At 42.8% G+C, this 27,689-nt stretch overlaps 1 protein-coding gene across 2 annotated transcripts in view; it reads left to right on the top strand.

Moving 5' to 3' along the window:
- Positions 1-27,689, top strand: part of LOC308632719 (uncharacterized protein) — a 322,166-nt gene that overhangs the window by 234,799 nt on the left and 59,678 nt on the right. The window contains exons 6-7 of one of the 2 annotated variants that reach the window (XR_014018636.1): positions 5,981-6,096; positions 11,354-11,445. Coding sequence is in view for 1 of the 2 variants with exons in the window: in XM_081265035.1 (XP_081121161.1) it covers positions 5,981-6,076 (96 nt within the window). In the remaining variant the exon portion in view is untranslated. Of the gene's footprint in view, positions 1-5,980; positions 6,097-11,353; positions 13,348-27,689 lie in introns of those variants that run through there. The other variant, XM_081265035.1, reaches the window with a different exon arrangement.

Here is a 27,689-nt window from a genome sequence, read left to right as displayed (position 1 = left end):
ACCCTGCTTCCTGAAAGAATCTTGATTTAGTGAATTTCACTCCAAATCCCTAGTTCTGATCCGAACGGAGGGTTTTCATTTTCCTCTGGTCAAAAGAGACTGGCCACAAAGGAGAACAGACTGAGGGAAATGACAAGGCGTGTTCACACCCCAGGGCTGATAACAGTGGGCACCATGCCCAGCCTGGGTCTGTTCGGAGAAGAGTTATTTAACCTGGAGACTGAGGAGGCAGTGCAGCCACTTCACAGGAGCCATGAGCCCGCCCTGCAGTGGGGAAACCAGAAGAATAAACACACTCTGGCTACCTGCCTGTCGCCTTCTGTCTCTTGCTGTTGCTCCCACCGGCCAGACTCAACAGGTGTGGCCAGTTCCTCCTTCCTGGCTCAGAGCAGGGGAGAAGGGGGTGGATCCTCAGACATCCAGCACATACTTCCCTTAGTCCCTGACCCATAACGTGCCATTGCAACCCAACACACCAAATCCCAAATGGATATGACCAAGAAGCCGGGCATCTAAGGACCATCTTTAAGAGGTATTAAACGTCATGGTGAAAAGCAAGGCTTCCAACCCCAACTGCACTCTGGATAAGTAATCTAACCCACTGGAACCCACCTGCAAAAGGGGATTTAAGGGCACCTGCCTCGTGGTTGTGTTTGAGTCTGAACTGAACTAATAACTGCTAAGTGCTTGGTACAGGGTTGGATAGGTACTGAGAGTTGAGTCAAGGTTTGCTTTTATTAATATCACCATTATCTTGGTACTGTCTATGGAGAATCTCAAGATGGAGCAATTTGTCCCAGAAAACATCTTGATGTAAAAAGAATACTCATTTGGAAGCCAGGAAATGTGGGCTCATATCCTGCCACAATAGGCTCTTCCTTGACATGACCTTAATTTCTCTGACCCCCAGTTTCCTTGCTGTCAAATGGAGGGCAAGTCCCCCACTGTCCAGGTATGGATGAAGACCAAGGTCAAGGAGGAAAATGTACAAGGAAATGTTTTCCAAAGTGAAACAACATTCCGCTAATGGAAGGAATTCTAATTACGAACCCAGCAAAGAGGGCCAGCATTTTTCTGATGATCTTTATTGCTGCCCTCTTATTGACTTGGTACTTGTCACCAGACAACTCCAGTTCAATCTCAATGTCCCTTGCCCAAGCTAATTGCTAATTTAGACTTAAACTGTGCCCAGCTCACAATTAGAATTCAAACCTTGGAGCTCCATTAGGAATGCATAATGCTACATTTTCCTTCACTGAAATTAATCAGCTGCAAATGATTAAATTACTATATATAGTGTGAAACACAACAAAGCTGTAATTTTTATATAAATTCCAGAATGTTACATTATTTCCCTTCAGTGCTGACATCCGAATAATTCCTAAGCAATGGGTTGCTTTGTCTTCTGTAAAATAAAAATTTTAAAACCCATTGCTCTTCAAGCGTACCAAAGTCTGCGTTCAATATTTAATATGATTAATGTTTACTGTATTTGTTGTGGGGTTGTCTGCTAATTGTGGCGTTAAACGGCACCCCCCCCCCTTTCATCATCTTTGGGGGCTGAGGATGTTGGTTCAGAACCACTGTTTGAGAAAGTATCAATTAAAATTCAGCTCCACTGAACACATGAATCTTTTCTGTTGTTTGTTTGTGGTGCCCGGCGTATCTGGTGGCAACACTTGCCTTTACTCCCCCTCTCCTAACTGCTAGAACAGATTGAGATTCTAGCAGCTTCTCAGGAAGGATGTAGCCCATGGCGAGGCCCCAGGCTGGTTCCACTGGCAAGCAGGGCCAGAGATTCACAGTGTGCAAAGCAATGCTCTCGGGGGAGAGCAGAGAGGCTGGGGAGGAACCGGCCTGGCATTTACAGCAAGGCCTGCATGTGGGGAAGGGTCTTGCACTAGAGTCACTGTCTCCTTCTGTTTTGTACCCCTCCCACCTCGCCTGCCTCCATTCTGATTAACAGCACTGAGCAGAGAATTGGAAAACCTGGAATGGTTTTCCTTGTGTGTCCAGACACCACCACCATGATTGACCGTGGATAGGTCCCTCAACCTCTATGGCTCTTAATTTTCTTATCAACAAAATAAGAATGATAATCTTTGCTGGGATGATTAAGTGCTTTGTGAACTGCAGGTTGCTCTCCTGAGAAGGGTGTCACTGTCACCAAATGGCCTGTGTTCCTCTGTTTGGCTTCTCCACCTCCAACAGGCCCTCTAGTTTTCTCCAACGTACCCACAGCCTTTTTTAGTACATCCTGGGGAAAGTCTTGGAAACTGAACAAGGACTCTTAGCCTACTGTGCATCCCCCATGGCTGTTGCTGCTCATGCATACCACCTTCAGCTGTTGGGGCTGCATCCTGCTGCTGGCTTTGAGGCCACCTGGCCAGGTCCCTTGGCAGTGGAAGAATGATTTTTCCACATCTCTGTCCCCATTCTCAGCAGTTCCAAAGGACATCTGCCCTATTCTTTTAGGGTCACTGAAGAATAGGTAAACAAACCATTGTTGGTGGCTCCTCTCTTTCTATAAGCCCATGCTTAAGACCATGAAGAGTGGCTTCAAAAATCTCCGTGTCCTCATTCCTTCCCCTCATCACTCTCTCCCCTGGCAACCTGGTCCACAGATTCATGGTCACTCCCTTCCAGTGAAAGCCAGAGTTCCATGGTCACACTTGGTTACCCTGGAAATTGATTTGGCACCCTCTGTTCTGGGGTGTGCACATGAGCCTGACATGCTCCCCACACCAAGAGCTCTCACAAGCCCCTCTGCCTCACCAAGCTCACTCCAAAACACCCCTGTGGGTTGCTGTGCTTGCCTTTCTTTCTCTCTGGGAATAAACTTTCTCCCCGACTGTCAGCAGCCAGCAGGTGGAGGGGCTCCTGAATATGGGTCTCTACCAGCTACATGAACAGGAACAACCAAGTGCCTTTGTGAGTTGTTCTTGTGAGCCACATTGAGTTGTTCTTCCAGAAATAGAAGGAATTTCTACTGAACCCAGTCATACATTATCCACTGATCTCTTTGCCAAGGAAGGCATATTTAGAAATGGCTATCCAGTCTGCCTGGTAGACCGAGGGATGCTCTGAGGGGGGTAGGATTGAACCCCAAGACTTGACCTAAAGATGATATTTAACCAGGGTCCACCAGCTGGGGTGCACCATGTTATTAAATACTTCAGTAGCAGTTGGTCAATAGCCACTGATGAATGGCCCTCTGTGTCCCTGCTACCAGGCCTCTTCCTTGGGTCCTCTGGATTTTCCGACACCATGACAGAAGAAGCCTGGTACCCCAGGAGTCACAGGGAGCCTGTCCACACTAGGAAAGAAAGTCTTCTTTCTGATTGGCTGGTACTCCCACCATGCTGGTTAACTAATTTGAAGATCACCCAACCCTTCCAGCTAACTAATCACCCAGAGAACCTCTTCAAAAAATATACTAAGAGCCAGGTGTGATGGTGCCCACCTGGGATCCCAGCTACCTGGGAAGCTGAAGCAAAAGGGTCACAAGTTTGAAGATAGCTGGGCAAGTTAGTGAGACCATGTTGCAAAATAAAATAGGGTTGGGGGTGTAGCTTGGTGGTAGAATGCCTACCCAGCATGCTCGAGGCCCAGGGTTCTATCGCCAGTAGCAGGTTAAAAAAAAAAAAAAGCGGGAAGAGTGCAGGGGAGAGAGATGCCTGCTCTTGATAAAACTGCCCTTCAATCATCTAAGTCTGGCCTGCCTCGCCCACACTGCACCTCCCCGCTTACATGTTCAGAAAACCGGAACAGCCACCCTCACTGAGGACCACACACCAGGCACTGTGCTAAGAGTTCTCCGTGCAGCATCCTGTGGAATCTGCCTTGTAACACTGTGGCTCGTGGGTCTTGTCACTGTCCTGTGACAGATGTGGAGGCTAAGATTCAGAGAGGTTGGGCAATTCAGTCAAGCCATCACACCCAGGGGCGGCAGGGCAGGGGTTCAAATCCAGGCCCCGTGACTCCAAAGATCCTTGCCTTTAAGCTAAGCTGTTTGATGTATAGTGTTACCTGTGAGAGTCCATGTGTTGTCACTGTCATCACTGCTGTTCTTGTGTTCCCCACTATTATAGTGCCCCCAGTGTGTGTGTGTGTGTGTGTGTGTGTGTGTGTGCGCGCGCATGTGTGTGTGTGTAGTTGGGGGTAGGAAGGGACATCTGCTGGGTGAAGGGAGAGACACTCATGGTTACTGCCAGGTTCCTGCTCCTCGTCATTTTAAGTGGTTCCTTTTAGTCACCTGGATTGTGTGGGATTGACAGCTACTGTATGTCAGGGTTTTGCTTCACTTTAGCCAGAACCCACCTGAGAGCCACATGCAAGTCCATCCTGTTCAAGTGCCTGGTTCATAATGGGATGAAGTGGGACAAGAATCAGGAAGCAGAAATTGTTGTCACAAGACAGGGATGTCCTCCTAGCTTTTCTCCTCCAGGATGAGCTTGGATGGTCCTTTCCTTCCTGCCTGTCTTCCTCACCTTCCTTTCTTCTTTCCTCCTTTGCCTCCCCCTCCCTCCCTCTCATCCTTTCTCCCTCCTTCCTCCCTTCCTTCCCCTTGTCCCCTCCATCAATATGGAGAAGGGCATTGGGGACATTGAAGAACTATGAGAAATGGCACCCAGGGCCCGGAACATTCTCTATTCCCCAGTGTTTATGGGTCTGGACAGAATGTGGACCATTTTGATGGACTCTGATGCCTTTTCTCCCCTCCCTTAATTCCCTTTGGAGTAGTTTCCTTAGGGGCAGAACAATTGAAGACTTCAAACAAAAGTTGAAATGATAAAGTGGGCCAGTTCCCCAGCTATGCCCGGCTGTCCAGGGAGTGCAGGCCAGGGAGCTCTGTTCTTTCCCTCCCTCCCTCATAGACTGGGAGCCTGGCTGTCAGGCTCCCTGCCTGCCCTGCTCTCACCACTGTCAGTTGACCAAAACGTCCACTGTCTTTGTGCCCAAGGTCTGTTCTTCATTAAATATCCCCTGACCAGTGAGTACTGTGGATAAGGTTGTTTTTTCTTCGTGTGTGAGTTAAAAAACTCATTTACCATTACAGAGTGGCTTAACTGCAAATCCAATCCAACCCAATCCAGTCCAGATATTCCCACCAAAGAGGGTAATTTGAACTTAGCCTCAGGGCAAATTATGGGGGTCTGGGTGGGAAAGAGATGGGAGTGAGGGAGGCAGAGAAAAGGCCCCTCTTCTGCCTGTATTTTTGCATTTTCCTAACATTGCTGTTTCTCCTGCTGGGGGAGAGCTGAGCCATAGGGCCAATGAAGAGTGGGACAGCCTCTGAGTTTGGATGATTCCTTCCATCTGCCCCCTCCCCAGCAGGGAACGGGAGCTCTGGGCAGGAAAGCATCCGGAGATTCTGTTAATTGCCAGCGAGGTACTGCCAGGGAGGCCAGCATCGTCTTAGCGCCACCTGCTGGAAGACTGAAAAAGGCATCCGAAACTCTTCTGGACCGTGACTCCTGTTACAGCTTCAAGATCATAATGACTCTTTTTAATAATTCTCATTTTGTTTTGCAAGAAAAGTCATGCAGGTTTATTGAAGACAATTTAAGAATTTCATGTAAGCAAAACAAACCATAAAAACCATCCACAATCCTGTCACCCAGAGATAACCATTGTTTGTATTGCTTTTCTTCCAGTCTTTTTTCTAGTTGGCTGTATGTATTATTGTAAAGATTGTTTTTTAAAACCTAATAATGTGTCTTAAATTTCTGTATGAGTCATTAATTATTATAGGCAGCATGACTTTTGCTTAGCAGTTTTTAGATCCCTTTGCCGCAATTCTAGGATCTCTGGTTATATAGTAAATGACCACAATGTTGATGGGCTTTGAATTTTCATTCTCATTTCCCCTCCCTTTCCTTTCCCTTCTTCCATTCTGTATCTCTCCTTTCTTTCTTATTTTCTTCCCTCCTGTTTTATTCTCTTCTTTTTCTTTTATTTCTTTATTTCTCTCTTGTAGAAAAGGGTCTGCCGCAGAAGTTGTTTGGGGGCAATTTTTGCAGAGCCTCTGTCCTCATGGTCCCTTATAGAAGAAGCTCTAGAGACTCCCCACTGAGCCCTGGAGCTGTCTTCCAGGTAGGTCTGATGTCCCTGCTGTAGAAGACAGAACATTCTGCTCTCAGAATGGGGGAAAACGAGGAAGATATGACCCTCCGCTAGCATCTCCTCCAATGTCTAAGAAAGAACAAATCTGTCAATTACTGATCAGTTGCTTTGCATCACCTGCCACCTCACAAGAAGAACCTTACCTGAATGATCTTGTGGAAGCATCACCAAACTCTCATGAGGTCTAGTGTTTCCCCTTCCTTCCTTTCACTCAACAGCTGAGTATATCAAACTTGGAAAAAGCAAATAAACTTTCCCAAGGTCACCAACTGTACTGTGATTGTCTATAAAGCAAAGCAGTATTTCCAGCCTCTCGTAACAAATTGGAGGATCTAGAAACATGGATTTGCATTTCCCCTCAGTAACCATAGACTAGAGCTGAGTAGCCGTGTCCACTTGACCAGCCCAGGTTCCCCAGCCGCATCTCCCCACCTTGCCTATATTTTCCTCCCAAAAGAGGAGGGGTGTGGTATGCACTGGCTCTGACAGAGTTTGTCAGCTCCTACAGAAAAGGGTATAAAACTCTAGGAATCTGGAAGCCATACACTGTTTAAACTACCTGGATTCCATTTTCCAGAGAAGATTGTTTTCTTCAACTGACTTCTCACCCAAGTACCATTTCCCTCTTTCTGTAACATTTGAAAATGATTAAAAAAAAAAAAGACTTCTTCCTGGAAGTGACTTGGGAATGGAGATGAAAATGCAAAATTGGATTCTCTGCCTAGGGTTCTAAGGTATGTCAGTACTTAGATTCCCAGAAGTTTAGAATGCTCATGGAGGCTCCTATTTGAACTCAGAAGTTATTAGGCAGATGGTACTCCCAGAGGAAGAGTTACCCCCAAAAGGGATTGGTCCTGCTGGGAGACCATAAAAGATCCTATTTTGCAACACTGCTGCATTGGGGACCAATGCATGAAAAATGGGGTACACATTCAAGCCATAGAACAAGTCTTCATTTTATTTAATATTTTAAACTTGATTTCACCTGAATATCAATGTGTGTGTGTATGTGTGTGTGTGCGCACACACGCGCGTGCATGCATATGTGTGCAAGCATATGTGCTGGTAGTTCTCAAGCTTGAGAGTGCATCAGAATGACCTGCAAGGCTTCGTAGACACAGCTTTCTGGACCTTATCCCCAGATTTTCTAATACAGCAGGTCTTGGTTGGCCCTAAGAATTTGCATTTCTAACAAGTTTGCAGTGCTGCTGATGCTGCTGTCCAGGGACTGTGTGAACGGTTGGCATATGGGGTGGAGGTAGAGAATAACATCTGCCATTTCTAGAATGTTTTACAATTTGGAAAGACCTTTAATGCACTTTATTTTAATTGAGCCTCATGGTTATCATGTAAGATAGATAAGGCAATTATTATTGACATATCTATTATTTGGAAAAGAGAAGTGAAGCTCAGAAAGAGAAAATGATTTATCAAGGTTACACAGCTGCAACCTGCAGAAGCTGAAACCAAAGCTCAAATCTTCTGACTGCAGTATTTTTTTTTTTTTTTGGCATTACGGTATGCTATCTTACATGAAAGTGGAATTCAACAGTAAGGAAGGGAGAGAAAGAAGAGATGAGGAATTAAGGGTAACTGGAGTGGGAGAGAAGAAAAAGAGAGAGAACCCAAAACTGAAACCCTGGGAAGCACATACCTTGGGCTTGGTGTGAGTGAGTCCTGGTTTTGGTCCATTTCTGACACTTTTCTATTTCTTGAACTTTAAGAATATTTAAAAATAACTTTGATGTCCAATTATAAGAGAAAATAATGAAGATTGTTGGGCTTAATTAATGAAATGGTGTATACAAGTGTTTAGCAAGGACCTGAATATTTGAATAGGTCCAGGTCTGTTAAATTCCTTCTACTAAAATGAGAAGACCCATCACAGGAACCTGTTGTTACAGCTATACAATTGCATGTACAGAGGCCCATTAGCTGTGAAGCTGTAGTGACCTTAATCTCGCCTTAATCCTTGTCCCAACCCTTTTAAGGTTCTGGGAAGGACACTAGCATTGTGTCCACATGGCATTAAAAAGACCTTGAACATCATCATTTAGGCAACAGGAAGCCTTTTAAAGCTCTTGAGAAGGGATATAACTTTGTGACTATAATGTGGGAGATGAATTGGTTGGAGGGAGACACTAGAAGCAAGGACACTGGTTAGGATATTCTTGTCTTGGTGCCTGGCCCCAAGTAGGTGTTCAATGTATGCTGAATGAGTGGTTCTGGTGAAAAACAACAATGGCCTGAAACTATAGGAGGCCAGGACGCATTGGGGAGAGGTGGGTGATAAATGCATGCAACCTCACAAGTTTGGGGAATGATACACATTATATTCAAGATGGCAATAGCTTCTGGGGTGCAGAAGGGAAGGGAAGGGGTGATGATTTGGAAGAAGTTCTAAGCAGCCTCGGCTTTTAAATTTTGTATCATGGAAATTCTTTATACCATTTTAAATCTGAAGTATTTCATAATAGAATTTGTAAAACCCATTTTAGAGGCAGAATAGAAGGGGTTGTCTTTTGGAAGATCTGCCTATACAACCCTTCCCAGAGAGCTTTGCATTTCAATAGAAGATGATTCATTAATACAAAAGAAAGATGATCTGATAAAGGAAGATCTTATTCCAGAAACCTGTAGAAGGGGAAGATATTTACTGGGGAAAGAGGAGCCTTTGGGACCTCCTTGCAGTCACCTATGCATGATTGGCCCCCAGGTGTCCTGCTCAACTGCAAAAAAGCTGAAACTGGGGCAAACCATATCCACCTTCTGGGGGTGGGTATCTCCCTGGCAAGCCTTTTGGGCTCACTCTGAGGTCCCCCACCCTTATGAGCATATTAGTAGCAGACGTTTTAATAGTCACATGTCTTGCCCCAAAATGCCTGTGTTCCCTCTGTGAATTTTTCTTAATTTTTTTTTAAAGCCAAGATGAACATACTAATCTTGCTTTCTCTGCTTCACATCAAACCCTGGTGCACAGCCTTGCATTATTCATGAAGGTTTACATTAATCAAATGCTTCAAAGTTTCATAAAGTTTCTATTTTGGAGCTCACAGTCTTTGTAGGGTAGGCACTTAGTGGACAATGGGAGTGGATTTTGGAGCTTCTCCAGCATTCTTAATTCCCATCTGCTTTATTTGCTGCAGCTGTGTTGGTTTTTTTTTTTTTTTTTTTTTTTTCTCCTGAGAGACCATATCTTACAATTCTGTAGATTGTTTTCAAATAAAAGCAAGCGCCAGGCAATGCTTTCTGGATGGGATGGATACAAAAAATGTTGACATAGTTACAGTTGGTTTGTCAACTCCGCCTTGTGTCTCCCTGTGATATCCACTGGGATGATCTTTGTGGCAGAGACTATTGTTTGCACTCCAGTGTCCTTTAGTCCTTTTTCCTTAAGAGTCCACCTGCTGACTTTTAGCTGAGCCATGAAATGACTACATTTCCCAGGGTGCCATAACATTCTCCTGCAGTGGTCATGTGACCTTGTTCTGGCCAATGGGCTACGGCAGAAGTGTTGCCCAGGATCTTGGGGTTTGGTCCCATTTTCTTTCCAACTTCCTGCTGGCTGGAATGTCTGTGGTGGTTGGAACTTGGACTATGAGGAGTAGTTGATGTGCTGAGGGCAGAAGAACAACAAGGCTGTTTGCTGGAATCCCTAGCTGTTATCAAGCCTGGACTTCCTAACAGGAGGAAAACTACCATTTTATTTAAGGCCCTCCTTTCTGGGGAGGGTGGAGATTAGGGAGGGAGAGGAGGGTTGTGACATACAAATTAAACTAAGCCTTGCTAATTCATTACATATATATATATATATATATATATATATATATATATTCTGATATATTGTCCGATCCCCTAGGTTTGGGTACTTTTTTCATTGTCTTTTTTTTTCCCATTATAAATAGTGTGTGTATATATATATATATCTGGGGCTGGAGTTGTGGCTCAGTGATAGAGTGCTTGCCTAGCATGTATAAGGCCCTGGGTTTGATCCTCAGAACCACATAAAGATAAATAAAGGTATTGTGTCCATCTACAACTAACAAATTAAAAAAAAAAAAACAATATCTTCTGAGGATTTTATAATTTTTTTTAATTTGATGAAAACATTTTACTGGTATTAACATCAAAAGTCATAGGTGGGAAGATGTCCAATCCAGGAAGAGGAAAAAAAAAAAACCACCCAAAACTTTCCTGTGTATATTAGACCAACTTGCTTGGCATCTCCTCTTGCCAGCACTCATGATACAAACATTACGCACTGAATATCCCAGGGATATTCTCTATCTCACTAAAAGAAGAGAGGAACTGACCTGGCCAATAAAAACGTCATGCCTTCAGCAACGCTGTTGGTGATGGTTGAATAATATTGAATAATACTGAATTATTCTCATTATAAAAGCATGAGAATGAAATCACCAATCATCCACGACCGAGTTACCAGTTTGATCTATTTCCTTTCATCTTTTTCAATGCAAATGTAGATGTTTATCTTTTCATAACGATACCATAGTGTATAGACTCAATAGTTGCCTTCATCACTTTTTATAGAAAGAACGTTGTTACATGGCATTAAAAGTTCATTCACACTGTGGTGTTTTAATCATGTTTTACTTCAGACCGTCATATGGCTACTTTCTGATATATTGTCCAATCCCCTAGGTTTGGGTACATACTTTTTTCATTATCTTTTTTTTCCCATTATAAATAGCATAAAGATGAACATCCCTGTAGGTAAACATTTTCACAGATTCTGATTTTTTTAAATTGGAGTCAATTCCTAGAACTGAAATTCAAGAGAATTTAACCACAGTTGCGTCTATTCTTTTTCTTAGATTCATGTTGATATGATATCATTGGCATTTTACTCTCCCCTCTGGTTGGGCATCTCTCCATCAGGGCCTCAGTACAATAGCACATTGTCTGATTTATGTTAGACAATAAGAGTATTTGAACATCCTGTTCTGAAATATTCATAGGTTTTTGTTTTCATCTCCTACCAGGGCAAACAGTTAAAAACACAGCCTGGAGAAGTGGCATTTTTCTTTCAGTAAACGAATTGGTAATTTATTCTAATGAGGCTGGGTAGTTGTTTTCAATTATTACCTATGCAAACCACTAATGAAATGAAGTTGGTTTACATGGCAAAATAACCTGCAATATTTGTTCGAGTAGATAGCTCCTTTTGATGATAATAAAATCCTCAAAAATTTTCTTCTTCTCACAGCTCAGCTCACTGGCAATGCCTGTCAAACAGCCAAGTGCTATCACACTGAGCACCGCTAACTGCTTCAGCAGAAGACAGTGTTTCTTTGGAAGGTAAGGGAAAGGAGGAGCAGACACTAATGAAGTTTTATTATCAGAACACAGAATCAAGATTGTGACAAGAGATAACGGTGGTGATGACATGCAGTAATGATGTTAAAGTTTGTGAAGTCTCCAGCTAAATCTCAAGGACAGAAATGTTGAGAAGGCTGAGCTGGTGAATACCCCTGAATGGAAACAGTTTCGAAAGCAAAAATATAAAGCAAAACAAAATAAAATGAACCCCCATGGGAAAAAAAATTAAATAAAATTAGGCCCAAGCCAAGCCAATCGAAGCAAAATACAAGGTCATATAAGAGTTTCCTCCTATCTGAATGATAAAGTCAGTGAGCAGGGATGTTTGCTCTGAAAAACAAGGCAGATAAGTTGGATCCAATGAATCACAATTAAAGAAGCATTGCAGTTTTGAAATATTGTTTTAGTGATTTGTAATTATTTTTGAGTGAAAGGGATAAAAAGGTGAAAAGAGGGAGGTAGGGAAACAGATGAGGCTAAGAGGATTCATCTTTATCCAAAATGAAGCTCACACATGTCAGTCTTGAGGAGGTCGCCAATTCAGAGTGGCCTGCCTGGAACTCAGCTCACAAAGGGTCTTCGATCTCCTTCCTCCTTTTCTTATCTATCCTTTTCCTCTCTCCTGTTCTTCCTGGTGTAAGTCTTGCTGCCTCACTGACTTCTCCATTTCCTACTCTTCTCTTCCTTTCCTTCTCTAAGATCAGGGGTGGGAGCTCCCAAGTGGAGGGTATGTTGTATGGGGTGGGGGTGCTGCTGTTGGGCAGGGGCTGCTGGGGGACAGAAGGAGGAAAGAGGATTGCAGATGCTATTGTCAGCCTGCTTCAGGTCATTACGGACACTGTGATACATCTAAACCCCCACCCCACTCTGAACCAATGTCATGAAGAAGTGGTATACATTGTACTTAAGGTTCTTGAAGGGCCACCCAAGGGGGAGAACTACAGATCATGACTTCCAGCTGGTATCCTAATGGTATCTTCCCTTCCCTTCCCCAGAAGAGCCAACTTGGCATGATAGCTGTTCCCTGTCTCTCATCTCTGCCTCCCCACAAATCTGCGGATCTTATATACAAATGTTTTGAATCTCATCATATATATAAAATGGTGCTGGACTAAACTATCTCTTCCATCTGAAAAACCAACAAAAGATTCTGTGAAATCCCCTCCTGGGTTTATATTCAAAACAATTGGAAACACATGTTCATATAAAATTTTGAGTATGAATGTTCATAGCAATCTTATCTGTAATAGTCCAAAAGTGGAATTGAGCCAAATGTCTATTAGCTGGTGAATGTCATGTGACCATACGGTATAATATTATTCAGTCTTAACAGTTCTGATTCATGCCTCAACATGGGTGATTCTTGAGAACATTATGCTATGTGAAAGAAAACAGTTATAAAAGACCATGTATGATTTCATTTATATGAAATATCCAGAATGGGCAAAAACTTAGAGACCAAAAGTGAATCTGACTATTGTTTGCGTAGGGTTAGAGGAGCTGGGTGAATACACCTAAGGACTATAGGGTTTCTTTTTGGTTCATGAAAATCTCCTAAAATTGTGGTGACGGTTGCATAATTCTGAATATACTAAAAGCTACTGAATTGTATACCTTAACTGCATGAATTCTGTGGCATACAAATAATAATAATAATAAATATCTTGAAAAACAGACTGCATTTTGCTGGGGGTAGGGGGTGGGATTGGTCCAGAATGAGTTTGAGCAGTTGTTCAACTGCACAAGTTTGCAGGTATAGTTTCTTCATTGCAGGATTAGAAAGAGAAATGACCTGTGTGTGCAAGGCTGGGTTTGTGGCTTGTTGTGGTGGTGGTTCCTGCTATCAGGTCATGATATGGTGGACCACACTGAGGTATCTACTGAAAAAAAAATAATCAAGCAGCACACAAGTCCAGGTGTTGCTTCCCTTGCCTCTTTGCAAATTGCACATTTCAACCTGAACAATGTTGTGACAACCAGCCATTTTATAAAATATAGGGCAATGTTTCTTCAAGACCACCTAATTTCTAGTGGTGGTGGGGATAGTGTGGAGGGGATTTGAATCATTTCCTCCACCCAGATTCAAAACCAATCATCTATCCCATCCCATCCCATGGATCCTGTTCCTGACAGAGCCAGACTCTTAGACCAAACATGAGGTTACCACATAAAATTAATTATTGTGCATTTGGTATGTAAAAAAAAATGTAGCATTCTGCTTCTGAATTAAAATCTCAAACGTGTATTAGTCATTGTTACTCTCTTCCACCCTCTTTCTGATTAAGTGATATTAATAGTAGATGAGCTAATAGGGCACAAATGATAGCTTTAGTTGTATTAACTATCACAGAGAAATAATTTATGCTCTCATTTTAAACCAATGGATTTTCTCCTTTGAATAGGTTTGTATTCTTGTCCATTCTTAGGGGAGGACAATGTTAATGTTAATGGCTAAAATGAAACATAACCAATATAAAAATATATAATTGTATGTATATGTATAATAATAATCTCTTGCTTAAGAGAATTCAGAATTTCTAGCACCTGGGAGAGGTGCTCACTGGGGGAGAATGTAGACATGATTTGGCTCATAAATGCCTGGTGAGCCTCAGCAGGTGGCTTAACCTGGTGAGGTTTAGTTTCCTCGCTTCTCACATAAAGATCATAACTCCTGATCTGCTGTCCTAGATGTGCCTACTATTGCTTGCCCTGTCCAGTGGCCTATCTAGACAGTGACCCAGGGTTTGCTGATTCCCAAACAGGGAAACACTAAGACAACCAGATTAGTTCCTCTGGATATGTGAGTTGAGACATGGATATTGGTAGTTGGTGGTGCAGGATCTGAATATTGTGCTGGCTGCCATGTTGGACCATGTCTGAAAGAAGGAAAAAGGCAAAATGGCCAAGAAAGAGAAAAGCAAGAAACCCATAGAGAAGAAGAGACAGGGAGACTATGCAGTCTGCTGAGACAAAGCAGTGCTGGATCAGTGGTATCTCTTGTTCATTTAAAGACTGGATGTAGTTTGGTCTCTGACCTTGGGTTCCCCGAGGGCTCTACAGGTTTATGCTAAGCTTTGCTTTTACTCACTTTGATCAAATTTGAATGTGTTTTTGCTTTTTGCAAATAAAGAAAAAGAAGAAAATGAAAGGAGGATAAAGTGGAAGGAGATACAGGGCAGCCTTATTTAAAAGGCTTCCCTGCTACCTTGTAGAGTTGGATAAAAGAGTATGACTGTCCCTGATTGAATGTGAGCACAGAGCCCTACCTTTCTAATATTTGTATTGCTAAAATATTTGCTTAATTGAACTGAAATTGGTAAAGTGTGTGAAGATGCTTTAAAAACTGCAAAGTGCATCACTGATGGAGAGCATGGGGTTTATTAATAATTTGATTAAGATTTTATGAAGTCCCCATTAGTCATTTTTATGTATCTGCCACAATGAATAAAATCAAAAGAAATGGCTAAAATATACTCAAGTTGGGTGAATTTTCACTTCTTCATCTGGGCAATTTTAACTTGAACCCTATCCTAAAGCAAAAGTGAAACTTACAGTGTGTGCACTTCAGCCAGCAAGCAAGAGCATTCCTGTCTGGAGCCAACACTCCTGTCCCTGGAGACCCGAAAAGCACATTTGTTCATTTTTAGCATAAAGAGGTCGAGATCCAGGAAAAAGACCAGATTTTTCTCTCAGCAAAATTCCTGACCCTGGCTGGAGATAAAGCCACATCAAGAAGTGAAGGGTTGAGTCCATCAGTGTCACCCGTCCCCTTTGGGTACCCAGGGGGATTAAGATACTAACTAAATCTCCTGTCATTGCAGAAGAGCATGGGTGGATGTTAAATTTTCTAGGTGACTTATATTGGCCAATTTCACTGGTCACTTGAATTTACCTGTGTATCTTCCAGGCTACATATTCAAACAATGGAGAAAAAGAGACGATGCAACCCATCAAGGATTAAAGAAAGATGTGAGGTTAAAGAAAATGAGGATTATTCTCCTCACCATGTGGCTCTCCTCCATATTCAAACTTGCAGGAGTTCTATGTTATGGGAGAAGAAATTCTAGGTGAGGAATATCGCAAAGAGCATGTATACATTCAAATTCATTCCTAGTAGGTGCAGACAGGAAGTGTGGTCTTTGGTCCCTTTCAGCTCACGCTGCTAGGTGCTGGCCTGAGTAGAGCCCAGGAGTATCTACTTGCCACCCCCTCACCCCCATATTTTATAAGGCAAACACACCTGTCAGCCAGAATGGAAGGAAGGGATCACCTTTAAAATGTCTGCAAACAACCGCACCCCATCTCTGATCCAACCTCCCGGGTTTTAATTACTCCCTGAAAGTGAGAGTCATCCCGGGATCCTCCCGTGACATTTTCCAGTTTCCCGTCGGCTCCACTTATGAGAAACAAATGGGCTGGCTGGCCTCCCTCTAGATTGAGTTTTTCATGAAGTCATTACTTCTGTCACGGGGAGTATTTTCAAATTGAAAAATCTGAAACAATAAATGATGGTGAAGCAGTTAATAACTGTTAAGAAATCACATTTGGAAAATTGCATTTAAGCAATAACCTTTCTCCCTGTAATTAAATGACAGAAAGGTCCTGGTTTTAATTAAGTCAGCAATTTATAGTTATGAAGCTATACTTCACTATGCAGATTAGCAAATGATAGGTCACAGAACACCCTGAGTGCATTTTGAGTGGGCCTGATATGGTAATTACTCCACTGTTCAGTGGTGACCACATTGAACCGTATCTCTAGATGAAACAATTTTCTTTTCCTTGCTCCATGATGTATAACTAGGATGAGTAAATGTACCACGAGCCCTGCCTTGCGCATCTTTAAATTAAAATGGATTTTAAATGAGGAGGCATGGGCAGAGGAAGCATGTTTAAAAAACAGAACCAGGAGTGAATGGGCCACTAGTCAATGCCCTCGAGCAGAGAATATATCATTGTTTTACAGGGCTTTCTATCTTGTGCCTGAATGTTTGCTGGAGATTTATGAGGAAGTAAAATGCTAATGTTAGTGTATTTATAAACATATGATGGGGGTTTCATCTATAATTTATTCTCTGGCCCTACTCTCTGCCTCCCTGGAAAGGAAGATGAAATGCTATGTTGGACAGCCAAAAGGGTCATTAATACGGCTTTCACATTTTATTTAACTAACCCCCCCCCCCCGCTCATATTACACATTGATGATCGCATTGTGAAATGGTTTTTGAAAAGCTGATTGTGTCTTGTGTCCTGCCTGCCTCAGCCTGGCTAGTTCAGAATTCTAGCAGCCACCAAAGGTCTGCTAGTAGGGGACGTGTGTGTGTGTGTGTGTGTGTGTGTGTGTGTGTGTGTGTAGGGAAAAGAAAAACCCAGCTCCTGAAATCATGTCTCTTTTCATTTTGCTCTTCAAGTTTCATGAGCATCTGAACTCTAAGACTTGTTTTCAGGTGTTTGATTTCATCTTAAAACTCCTTATTTCCCTGCCTCTCTTCATTAAAGCGTATCTCTACCCAAACTGGAGGAGAGAGGAGGCTGTGGAGGAAGCAATGAAACCATCCAAACCAAGCATCCAAAGCCAGGCACCTTCCCATGTGCCAGAGGGAGCTGAGGACGCAGAGATACCCTCCCACTCAGAGCCATGACAGGTGCCATGCTTCTCTGGGGCAGGAACACTAGCTGTTCCGTTTCTCAGTTCTGGTATTATATCTCTGTTTCCCCGACATGCACACAAATGAAGAGGTAGAAGGAATCAGGCTTGATTTAAGCTGACCGGGCAATCACTGAATGTGTTGCAACTGCTCGTCCATCCCCGTTCCAAATAACCAGAAGCAAACCAAGATTCTCCTAAGGTGAGAATTTCTCCTTTTAAAGACATTGGATCTTGTTTTAGGGAGAAGAAAGAGAATCAAATGCACTTCCATTCTCTCTCTCTTGGACTTTTTGGAATCCTAGAAAAGAAGTCAAAATTATTGTGTCTCCAGAAAAATGATCTGTGTTATATTTAAAAATAAAACAGTACCTCCAGAGCATTTTAAAGATTGATATCATGAATCTTTAATTTGAATGTTAACTACATGGATATTCCCAAGTTAAACATCCTGCTGGGACTGGCCTCTGGGACTTCCTTGTCCAGAACCTTTACCAACATCTGGAAAAAAAACAGTATTCTTCCTAATCCTAGGGATGATTCTCAGGGTAGCTCAGATTTCCCAGTCTTCTCCCACTTGAATTCCTATCTTGGCTGAATTCTACATCTCTGCTCTGTTCTACTTTCTGTGGCCACCCCTTCTTTACTGCTCTGGGTCACCCCATCAAGCTCCACCCCTATTTCTTTCCTCCAAAGAGATCTTCTGGATCTAAGCTCTGGAGGTAGCAAGAGCCCCCCTGAAGGTTTGAGGTAATGGAGGGAAAAACTTCACAGCTCAGCAAACAAACAAACAAACAAAAAACAACAAATAACCTTAACAGTGTAACATTAGATATTGCTCTTAAAAACTTTGTTCATGTTTCTATGACCAGGAAGTTCTTGGAGGAGACCTACTTCTATTTCCCAGTGGGTCACGGCCTCCTTCCTTTATCACATTTGTATCTATCTCCCAACTCCCAACTTCCTGTTTATTGCTTCAACTTGTGCCTTGGGCCTCTCTTTGTCATTCTTCCTAAAGTCCTGTACCCAGCGGACTTCATCCTCGGGCCCTAACTACCACTTTCTTCCTGAGAGGAATTCTGCTCTCATCTTTGAAACTGCCCTGATCTATTTCCACAAAGGAACAACAAATCAATACACTAAGAAGATGCCCCTTCTGAATGGAAATCCCCTTGGCATTCTGGGGACATTCAGTAGAGGCAGAGACACTGCCAGCTCCCTTGGTGTTGACTAAAATTCTGAGACTCTCAGAGTCATTTGCTACCACGGTCTTCTTTGGAAGGTGGGTTATTCTTCACTTGTTCTGTTTCAAGTATCTCAGATCCAAGAAGTCAATTGCCCTCTGAGCCCAGAGGTCTCCAGAGCCTCAGCCTAACACACACATGAGAATTATGCCTAGTCCCTGTCACTAGATTAGGGTGCAGCTTGAAAAGAATGTTCAGGGTAAACAGGAAGGCAGTGCTGGCCAGAATTTCCTGGGGATCCCCAGGTGTGAACAAAGTTTCCACCACAGCCCAGATCTAGGTTTGGGCCCCCTGCTGGGTGCAGGGCACCGGGCAAAAGAAAAGAGTCATCTCTCATGTGCAAAGACTGGGTCGTGTGGCTTCAGAAATGGGTCCCTTTTGTTTAAAAAATAAAACTGCATGCCTCAAAGCAGGCTGGAGGTATGTTTATTTGAGGGAATGCTCAAGGAAAAATATTTTGAGAATTGTTTTTCCGCTCTTTGAAAGATTTTCTTGAAATTTCTCCCGTCATGCATCTGACCTGTAGGAAAGATGTCTGTGGTTGAACCTCCAGTTAAGTGAGATTTGGACTAGGGACTCCCTTTCCTCCTCCCTGAAGATGTGGTAAGTCTTCAACCAGATGAAAAGGTAGAGTTAATACAAATCAATGAATCCTAGGAGGAAGTTACTCCTTGATTTTCTCATGGGTTCATCCACGTGTAGCTAGCTACCTTTGGCTATTGAACATCTGCCATTTGCTATGTGCTGTGTGGGCAACAGGGATATGAGAACAGATAAAACCAACACATAGTGGGAATCTCTGCATTCTGGGTTGGGATCAGACCAGAAGTAGAAAGATCGAAGACACAGAGATGTCATTGTAGCATTACAGCCAAGAACTTAAGAGCAAGGCTTGGAGTCAGAGCAGGAGAGATCAAACTATTCTGATACTTATTGACTGTGTGACTTTGCGAAAGTCACTTAACCCATGGTTGGCTTCACCTTCCTGCTCATTAAAATGAACATAATAATATTGTCTATCTCACAAGGTCATCAGGAAGACTGATGAAACAATTTATATAAAATTCATGGTGTTAATTAAGTACCCAAATTGTTAGATATAACAGTGAGTGGGTCGTATGATAATTGGGAAATGCTCAAAATATCATATGAGAACACAGAGGAGGGCCGGGCATCTAACTCAGCCTAGAGAAGTCAGAGACCTCTAACTTACTTCATTTATTTATTTATTTACTTATTTAGTGACACTGGGACTTGAACCTAGAACTGAGTTACATGCCCAGCCCTTGTTTTGGTTTTTGAGACAGGGTCTTGCTAAGCTGCCCATGCTGGTCTTGCTCCTCCTATCTCAACCTCCCAAGTAGCTGAGAAAACAGTCACGCTCCACCATGTCTGGCGATATCTCTAACTTCAGATTAGATGGTAATTCCAAGGGTGCATTTGGTTAAAGAGTGGTGGGGAGTATTTCTGGGAAAAGAAGGCAAACTTGAGGTTTACTGTAGGGCTCTGATCCTGAATGCCAGCAAATTCCAACTCGCTGTTCCTTGTTGGCAGTGATTGGTGTGGAGGTTACTGTCTTGGACAAGGGGAAGCAAAATTCTCGGTGCTTCTTGTCTTCACTGTATCCCAAGGGCTGTTTCCTAAGGTTTCCTCCAATGCTAAATTCTATGGTGCCACCCAGAGAAGAAATCCTGACCCTTCAGGGACACACAGCATTTCTCAGGCTCAGGGAGACGCAGTGCAGCGTGAGGCAACTTCCTGTCCTGTGCATCGCTGTGACTCTCCCAAAAGATTTGCCAATTCAAAAAAGTTTAACTTCCCAATCTTCTTGAATAAGAAGTGACTTATTATCAAGTGGAAATGCATGTAATTAAGGTGGGTGGAAGGCGGGAATTGAATTATGATAAAACTCATGCCTGCTGATGTGTTTGATGACAGAGGAGGAAATCATAAAGGGAAAGATGATGAATTTCTGTCTTTTCTCTGGGAATAACTGACTTAGAATCAATGTAATGAAAAATCATCAAGTGAACACAGAATGGCACAGGAGAAGGGAAAGTTTCTGATGGAAATGGATTAGCTCACAGCAGAACCACACTTCCAGTTTTTATTGCGGGGGCGGGGGAAACACCACCCAAAATGTATTATTTGGTGAACAACTATGATCATATCACTTTTCTATTGCATAGCACACAGTGACTTTTCCTCATTTCCTATGGAATAGAGTTCAAAGTCCTGAGCATGGCATTCAAGAACTGTTGTGACTGACCCCAGTCTGCCTCGCTAACCTCATGCCCACTAACTAATGCAAAATGGACACGCTCTCACACAGGCGAATGCACGCCTATACCACATCTTAGTACAAGTCAGGCCAACGACATTATTCACACCTTCTTCAACATGCTGTATCCCTGCTCAATCCATCCCGGTTACCAAATTTCACTCCCACCTAAAGTCTAGTTCAAATACCCATTCTTTCATTGAACCTTTTCAAAGTTAGGACTAATCTCTCTCCCCTCCCCAATCCCACAGATTTTCCCAAGATAACAACTAATAACACTTTCATTGAACCTGATATGCCTGTGTTATAATTTATTACTATTAGATTTTTTTCTTATTATCTTATGAAGGTCAGGAGGCATGTCTCATTTATTTTCAAAAATTTTACAGTACCTAGCATGATGATACTGGTTTTAAAAATATGTTCTCATTTTTATTTGGCTGACAGGAAACTAAGAGCTAATTTTTTTTCCATTCCATAACGGTATCTTTTCATTTGGGTTTTCTAGTGTCAGAATTCCCTACCTTCCTTACTTGACTGTTGTTTTATTGTTCTATGGTATTGGGTCTTTTAAAAAATTATTTTATTTTATTTTTTAAATTTTGAGACAGAGTCTTGCTAAGTTGCAGAGACTGGCTTTGAACTTGCAATCCTCCTGCCTCTGCCATGTCACTGGGATTACGGGTATGTGCCACCATGCCTGGCTGTGGATAATATTTGATCTTTTATTATAAGCTACCCTAAATCCATTTTGGAGGCAGACAGGTGGAAATAATAGCTGTAAAGTTTGAATTGGAGTCATTACTGTCTGATGAAGTTAAATGTATGCTTAAGTTATTAGCACTATCTGCTGGGCAAAATAGGGAAACAGGAGGGGATGAAAATCAGATCACATAAAGATAATAACAACATCTCTGTTGATGTTATATGAATTTGTTCTATTTGTAGCCCTTTGGGTTTAATTTTCATTTTATCTTCCCAGTGATTCTATGACAAATATAAGAGATAGGTGCATTTTTAAAGCTTTCTTTTAGCAAATTGAGGCTCCAAGAGGCTGTCTTGTTCAAGGTCACACAGTCAGTCAGAAGCAGGAGGAGGTGTAGCTTTTTGAAGATCTTCATTTTTAAAAGTTGGTACTATGAGTATCGATATAGGAAGAGTGAAGTTTGGCCAATAAAAGTCCATCACAGGGCCTGGCAGGTGTAGAGGGTGGGCTCAGGGTGGGAGTAGCTGGTCCCTGTTAATATAGTTGTGATTTTTTATTTCCTCCCCATCCAATTTTCAGCAGGTGTTGAAGGACAGATAGTTCCTTGGCTGTGGAACAAAAAGCAATGATCATGGAGGGTCATTCCGTTAGGATTCTTTCAGCTCAGGTAGCAGAAAAATCCAACTCTAACTGCTCAGAAAAATAAGGTTGATGATTGAGTTCCTTATCTAGAATTCAGGAGTCAACTGGCTTATTGGGGAATCCCACACAGGGGTATCTTGTAATTCTGTTAAGTCCACTCTCCCCCCTGTGTTGGCCTCATCCTCAGGCCAGTCACAGGATGGAAGCAATGCTTCTTGACCTCAGAAGAAGTCACCTCTGGGGGCTTCTCCCAGAACAAGAGTCCTCCCTTCCCCATTCTGTTAGCCTGGTTAGATCACATGCTCATTCCTGAACTAATCTGTGGCAAGATAATGGAATTAACCCCAGCCAATCAGTCCCACCTGGGAGTGGGGTCAATTTCTCCTGAATCACAAGGGTGGCATGGGAAGTGGGGAGGAGGTGGGAAGGGACAGGAAGAAGTGTCCTCTGATCCGACAGGAGTGCTGAGGTTCCATTAGTGCCCTCTTCTAAATAAATACACCCTCTCTCACCTTCCTGCCCTCTCACAGGGCTATGCCTCAGACACTTTCTCTAGCTTCACCTCGTCTTAGTCAATGAATTTTCTTTCCTATGTTCATTATTTCCTTCTCTCTTTCCTTCCTACACTATATTCTCTTTTCATTCATTTAGTCATCAAATGTCTCTTTCATCAGACCCTGGTCTAGACCCTAGAGGTACCAAGATAGTCGTGATGTCGCTATCTTTCACATGGATAGCATCCTTTTGACTTAGGTGGGCCAGTGTCTTGCAAATTCAGCGAGAAGACCCCTTAGGTGTCCTGTAGAGATTATCAGCAAACAGGAGGACACGGGGCAACCCCGAGAGTTATGGCACTAATCAGGAAGTTTGTTTCATTTCAGAAAGAGAGAGAGAGAGAGAGAGAGAGAGAGAGAGAGCGGTGAGGCAAGGAAGACTGATTTTTGTCCACCCAGAACCGAAATACCACATTAAAATGCCTCCTAGCACGGAGAGGTTTGTCCATTAAATTTAATTAAGCTTGCTTTAGAATCGAATGTCTGGGGAGATCTATTACACCCAGGGGACAAAGCATTTGCTTTTGCCAGCCTTCGCTTTGCTTTTTTGCATCATTCTTTCTGATCAGGAAACCCTTGTGCCTCTATTGTTTATCAGAGTGTTCATATTTTGTGGCCAGATTTCAGGCACGTGAATTGGGAAGATTCTTCCCGCTGGACCATCCTGCAGATTCTGGCTTCAACAGCCTCTTCCACGAGAGCTTGGAGGTTCGGGAATTTCATTTTCTCTCTAAAAGAAGGACTGTCTTTGACAGGGATTTGCATTGTTTCCAGGACAGCATCTGAGATTCTTGCATCTCTCAGTAGCTAGTTCTGGAAGCTGTGATTCCTCCAAAGGGCCCAGCTGGGAGAGACACGTGCCCAAGTCAGCCTCAGAGTGGGTGTGAATTCCTCAGCTCCAAAAAGGAGCAGTTCTGTCAGCTGGGCTGTCTGTGCCAAAGCTTATCCTGGCAACTTTCTTAGCAGCAAAACCCTGGCATGCTGTGGGGGAAATATTTCAGCATGTTTCCCAGCCCTGGGGACCAACATGTTCCCATCCTCTTCTGCTTAGAGGAATATGCCATTCAGAACTGCCACATGAATGCTACCACTGACACTAGTCACTGACACCTGAGTGACAGCTGGACATTCCTGCACACATCTCCCTTTCATCCCCAAAATCATGATGCAGAAGGTTGAAGGAGGTGAGTGTTCTGGCCACCACTGCCATTTCCCCAAAGGTGTTTTGCGTGTGGATTTTATAGCAGAGTTTGTTGGGTATTCCTGGTAAACCCGTGGGGTGAGCTCTTCTGGAGAGATCTTTACAAGAGAAACAAAAAACAAATGGCTTCCTATGGCTTCCTGGGAGAGAAGCAACCTGGGGAAGAAGGAATGAGACAGATAAACTTGAGCCCGTGGTAAGGTCCTGGTCATCAGAGGCAATATGCAAGGAAAGCACCTGGAGGGGTCTCTAAACTGCTTTTGTCCCCCTTGCCCCATTGAATGCATGCCTTGGAACCAAGTTGAAGAGCAGAGCTGGAAGCAGATGTTCTGTTTTGCATGAGGGTATAAGCAGTCCCTGTGAAGAGGGACCCCTAATAGAATCTAACACATAAAAGAGGGCTTTCCCTCCTAAAACGCAGCAGAACCTGTGATTTTGCTCTATCCTCAACTAACAGCCTATGTGAAGGGAGCAGTTCCCAGTGGAAGGAGTTGGGAATGGGGGCTGTTTGGTTTTGGTATGAGGCTTCTGATAATGCAGGAATACTCAGAGGTGAAATGAGTAGATTATGAGAACTGTAACCTAGTCATTCTGTCCTAGTTTGAAAGGACAGATAACTGGGTGGTAACTGTAGGCTGGAGGAGGTGGGTCATCAGGGTTTGCCCTGGAAGGGTACATCTTCCTATGGCCCTTTCCCCCGGCCCTTGTCCCCTATTTCCTGACCTCACCATGAAGTGAGCAGCTTTCCCCCTGTGGGCCCTTCCCCCATAACCATAGTCATAAAATAGGTGCTGCCTCAAGGTGCTGCCTCACCTTGGGCCCAGAGCAATGGAGTCCCCTGTCTATGGACTGAGGCCTTGGAAACTGTGAGCTCCAAATAACCTTTTTCTCCTCCAAGTTGATCTTGTTGGGTATTTTGGTCACAATAATGCAAATGATGGAGGCAGGAACATAGGGAGAAATGACAGAGAGATACCATGTGGTTACAGAAGAGCTGCCCCATCTTGCACGATGCTTCTGGCGAATCTTGGTGCTGTTGTTTTTCGTGATTCTATGATATCAAGCGAAGGCAGGAGTCATTTGGAGATTATTCATATCTAGATTCTTTCGGTAGTTCTAGACTTGTGAGGCTTGAAGAAATTTGGTGATTGGTTAGGATACATTTGTCTTCCAGCTTTAAGATAACAGTGTCTTTAAAAAACAAACAAAAAAAAAAATTGTGTCTCTCCCTCAGAATTCCAAGCCAATTGGTGGCCCATGGAGGGGACTCTGACATCAAGGTATTCCAAGGACCCGGGTGCCTTCTTTCTGGGTACTTTACCATCTTCTACAATCTTCCTTAGCTGCAGGATCAAAAGGAGCTCATCACTGTAACTCCATTCCAGCTGGTGGGAAGGGGAAAGAAGTGGAAGACAAGCAATTTTCTTTTTGAAAAATTTATGGGATCCTAATTGGAATGGGTTACACCCCATGTATGTATCGCATATCAAAATAGGCCCTATTGTCATGGGTCTCTAAAAATAACAAAATTTTTATAAAGGTAGAAAAGAAAACCCTCCACAAACTTATTATCCAGATTTGACAATTATTAAAATTTTAGCAGCTTCCGTCTCAAGACCTGATTGGAAAGTTGCGTGTTACCACTTAGCCACATGGGCACACTGGACTGTACAAGACCTGGGGACATGGATTCCACCTGGCTATGTGGAAATTGCCAAGTGAAAGAAAGGGGAAGGCCTACTCTATCAACATCTGCAAAAACAAAACTGCCTTTTGTTTGCCCCAGAACAAAGCCACACTAACAGTATATTTTTTTCCTTCAATAGGCCCAGGATGGTAGCTTATGTGATTTAGCTTCGGCTCTTTCAACCGAGATCAACTCTTCTGAGGTGCCACTAACACTTCTGGTGTCCCATTTGCTGTCTGTTAGTTATACATTCACATGGGGGAAGCAAGAGAGATGGAGACCCAAGTAGTATCGTGTTGCTTGGTAGGTTCAAATCCTCTACCCTTTTGATTTGGGAATTAGTTATCCTGGAATTGAATGGTTGATGATATCTTCTCTGTAAAGAAAAAGTACCTGTGGAAGCCTTTTGTGATGGCAGTGTGCTAAAGAGGGGAATTTTGTCAAGGGAATGGTTATAACCAGTATTGGCTACAGTGACAGAAACTCCAAATACTTATACAATAAGAAAATATGTTGGTGCATATACGAACATCCAACAGTTGAGTAAGCACTAAGGGGGTTCAGATTGGTAGTCCCAGCTCCTTCTTTCTGAAATTCTCGTGTCTTGTGGAGGGGCCATAGTCATTCCAGGGCTTTCATACCAGGCGGGATATGTCCAGAGACAGAGAAATGGGCTCTCTGACATTTCTCCCTTAAGAGCAAGGAAACTTTCCCAAGAAGCCCCCATCAGCTTCCGTATGTATCTCATTGGCTTAAATGAGACTGCATGTGTAACTTAGAACCTGTTGCTGTGCCAGGGTCATGCCATGTGCTGATTAGATTGAACCCAGGTTCCTAATTCCCCTAAACCAGAGCAGTTGACTCCTCCGAGCCCACACCTGGAGCTCAGGCCAGCTCCCCACTCACCAGACCAGAACAAGTAGGGAAGGGAGCCATGGGAGTTCCAGAGAGCACCAAAGTGCTTACGGCATGATACTTTGATTTTACTTTATTAAAAAAATCTAAGAATGTAGCCTAGAAAAAAAATTTGCATGAGTCAACATCGTATAAGCACCATCATTAAAAACTCATCCCCAGGATCTGCAAATTATTCCTTATTGCTAAGAGAATATTATATCATAATAATATCACTAGTGAATCACCAAAATGAATATTGCAAAAAATCTTTGTGCTCATCTGTTGGTTGGCAAGGGAAAACATGAATTTAGCAAAAAAAAAAAAAATGCCTTTCACAAGTTGTAGTTTATTCTTTGCCAATAGATTTTTTTTTCCTCCTGAAGTGAACTCATTTGTGAAAGGATTTTGCTGCCTTGGTTAAAAACTATCCAAAGCTTGTAATATCTAAATGTCAGAGAACAATGGGATGCATGCTTCTTGATGCTCTAGCAAATTGTACAAGCCAAGGGGGAAAATTACTGATGGGCCAGATACTGCAGGTGAATAAGAAAGTCCTTTGGCGCATTGAAGATTTTCAGGGGGACGTTAGCTTTCCACAGTCATTAGGTAGATCAGACTTAAAGCCCTCCATGAAATAGCCTAGGAATTAGAAAATAGAGATAGGCACTTGTGAGCCAGTAATGTGAGGCAAGTTACCTAAGCACCCTGGACCTCAGTTTCTTCATCTGTGAAATGGGAATAATCATCTCTACCTTCAAAGTTTTGTGATGATCAAAAATGATATACATATACATGTATTTGGGACATGGTGTATAATAAATGGCAGTGTTATTCAAATGTCCAGAGCCTTCCAGAGGATCCAGGATGCTCCAAGAAGCAGGCTTTTAAGTGAACATAGAATTACTTGAGTCAATCAGTTCTTGGTAAACTCCATCAAGCCAGAGATTGAGTTGGTGGTCTCTTTGCTGCACCCATTGTTGAACACTTTTCAGCATTACTACATGAAGACCCACCTTTCGAACAGCAGCAGAATATGAAATCAATCTCTCAGGTTTGGGTTGTTTGCAGGCTTTCACTAATAAGAAAAAACACAGGAATAAATATCTTATGCATACAACTTTGTGCACTCATCTACTGTCCTTGTTTTGAAATAAGTTGTCAGATTTCTAAAAAACACAAACCAAGTCTTTGAATTCAACATAGCAACTGCAGCTGACAGGTTGTGAACAGGTTATCAGATCCTATGTGAGAAAAGCAAACTAAGCCACTTGGCTTCAGTTAAAATTTCACCAGCCTTTGGACCTTGTTCAAGAAGCCATATATAAGAATAAGAAAGACCTGTCCAAGGTAGTAGGGTTCCCATG

This window comes from Spermophilus citellus (genome assembly GCF_964194105.1).
Source record: "Spermophilus citellus genome assembly, chromosome: 2".
NCBI lineage: Eukaryota > Metazoa > Chordata > Mammalia > Rodentia > Sciuridae > Spermophilus > Spermophilus citellus.
Note: the sequence above shows the minus strand (reverse complement) of the source record. Positions and strands in the feature narration are given on the sequence as shown.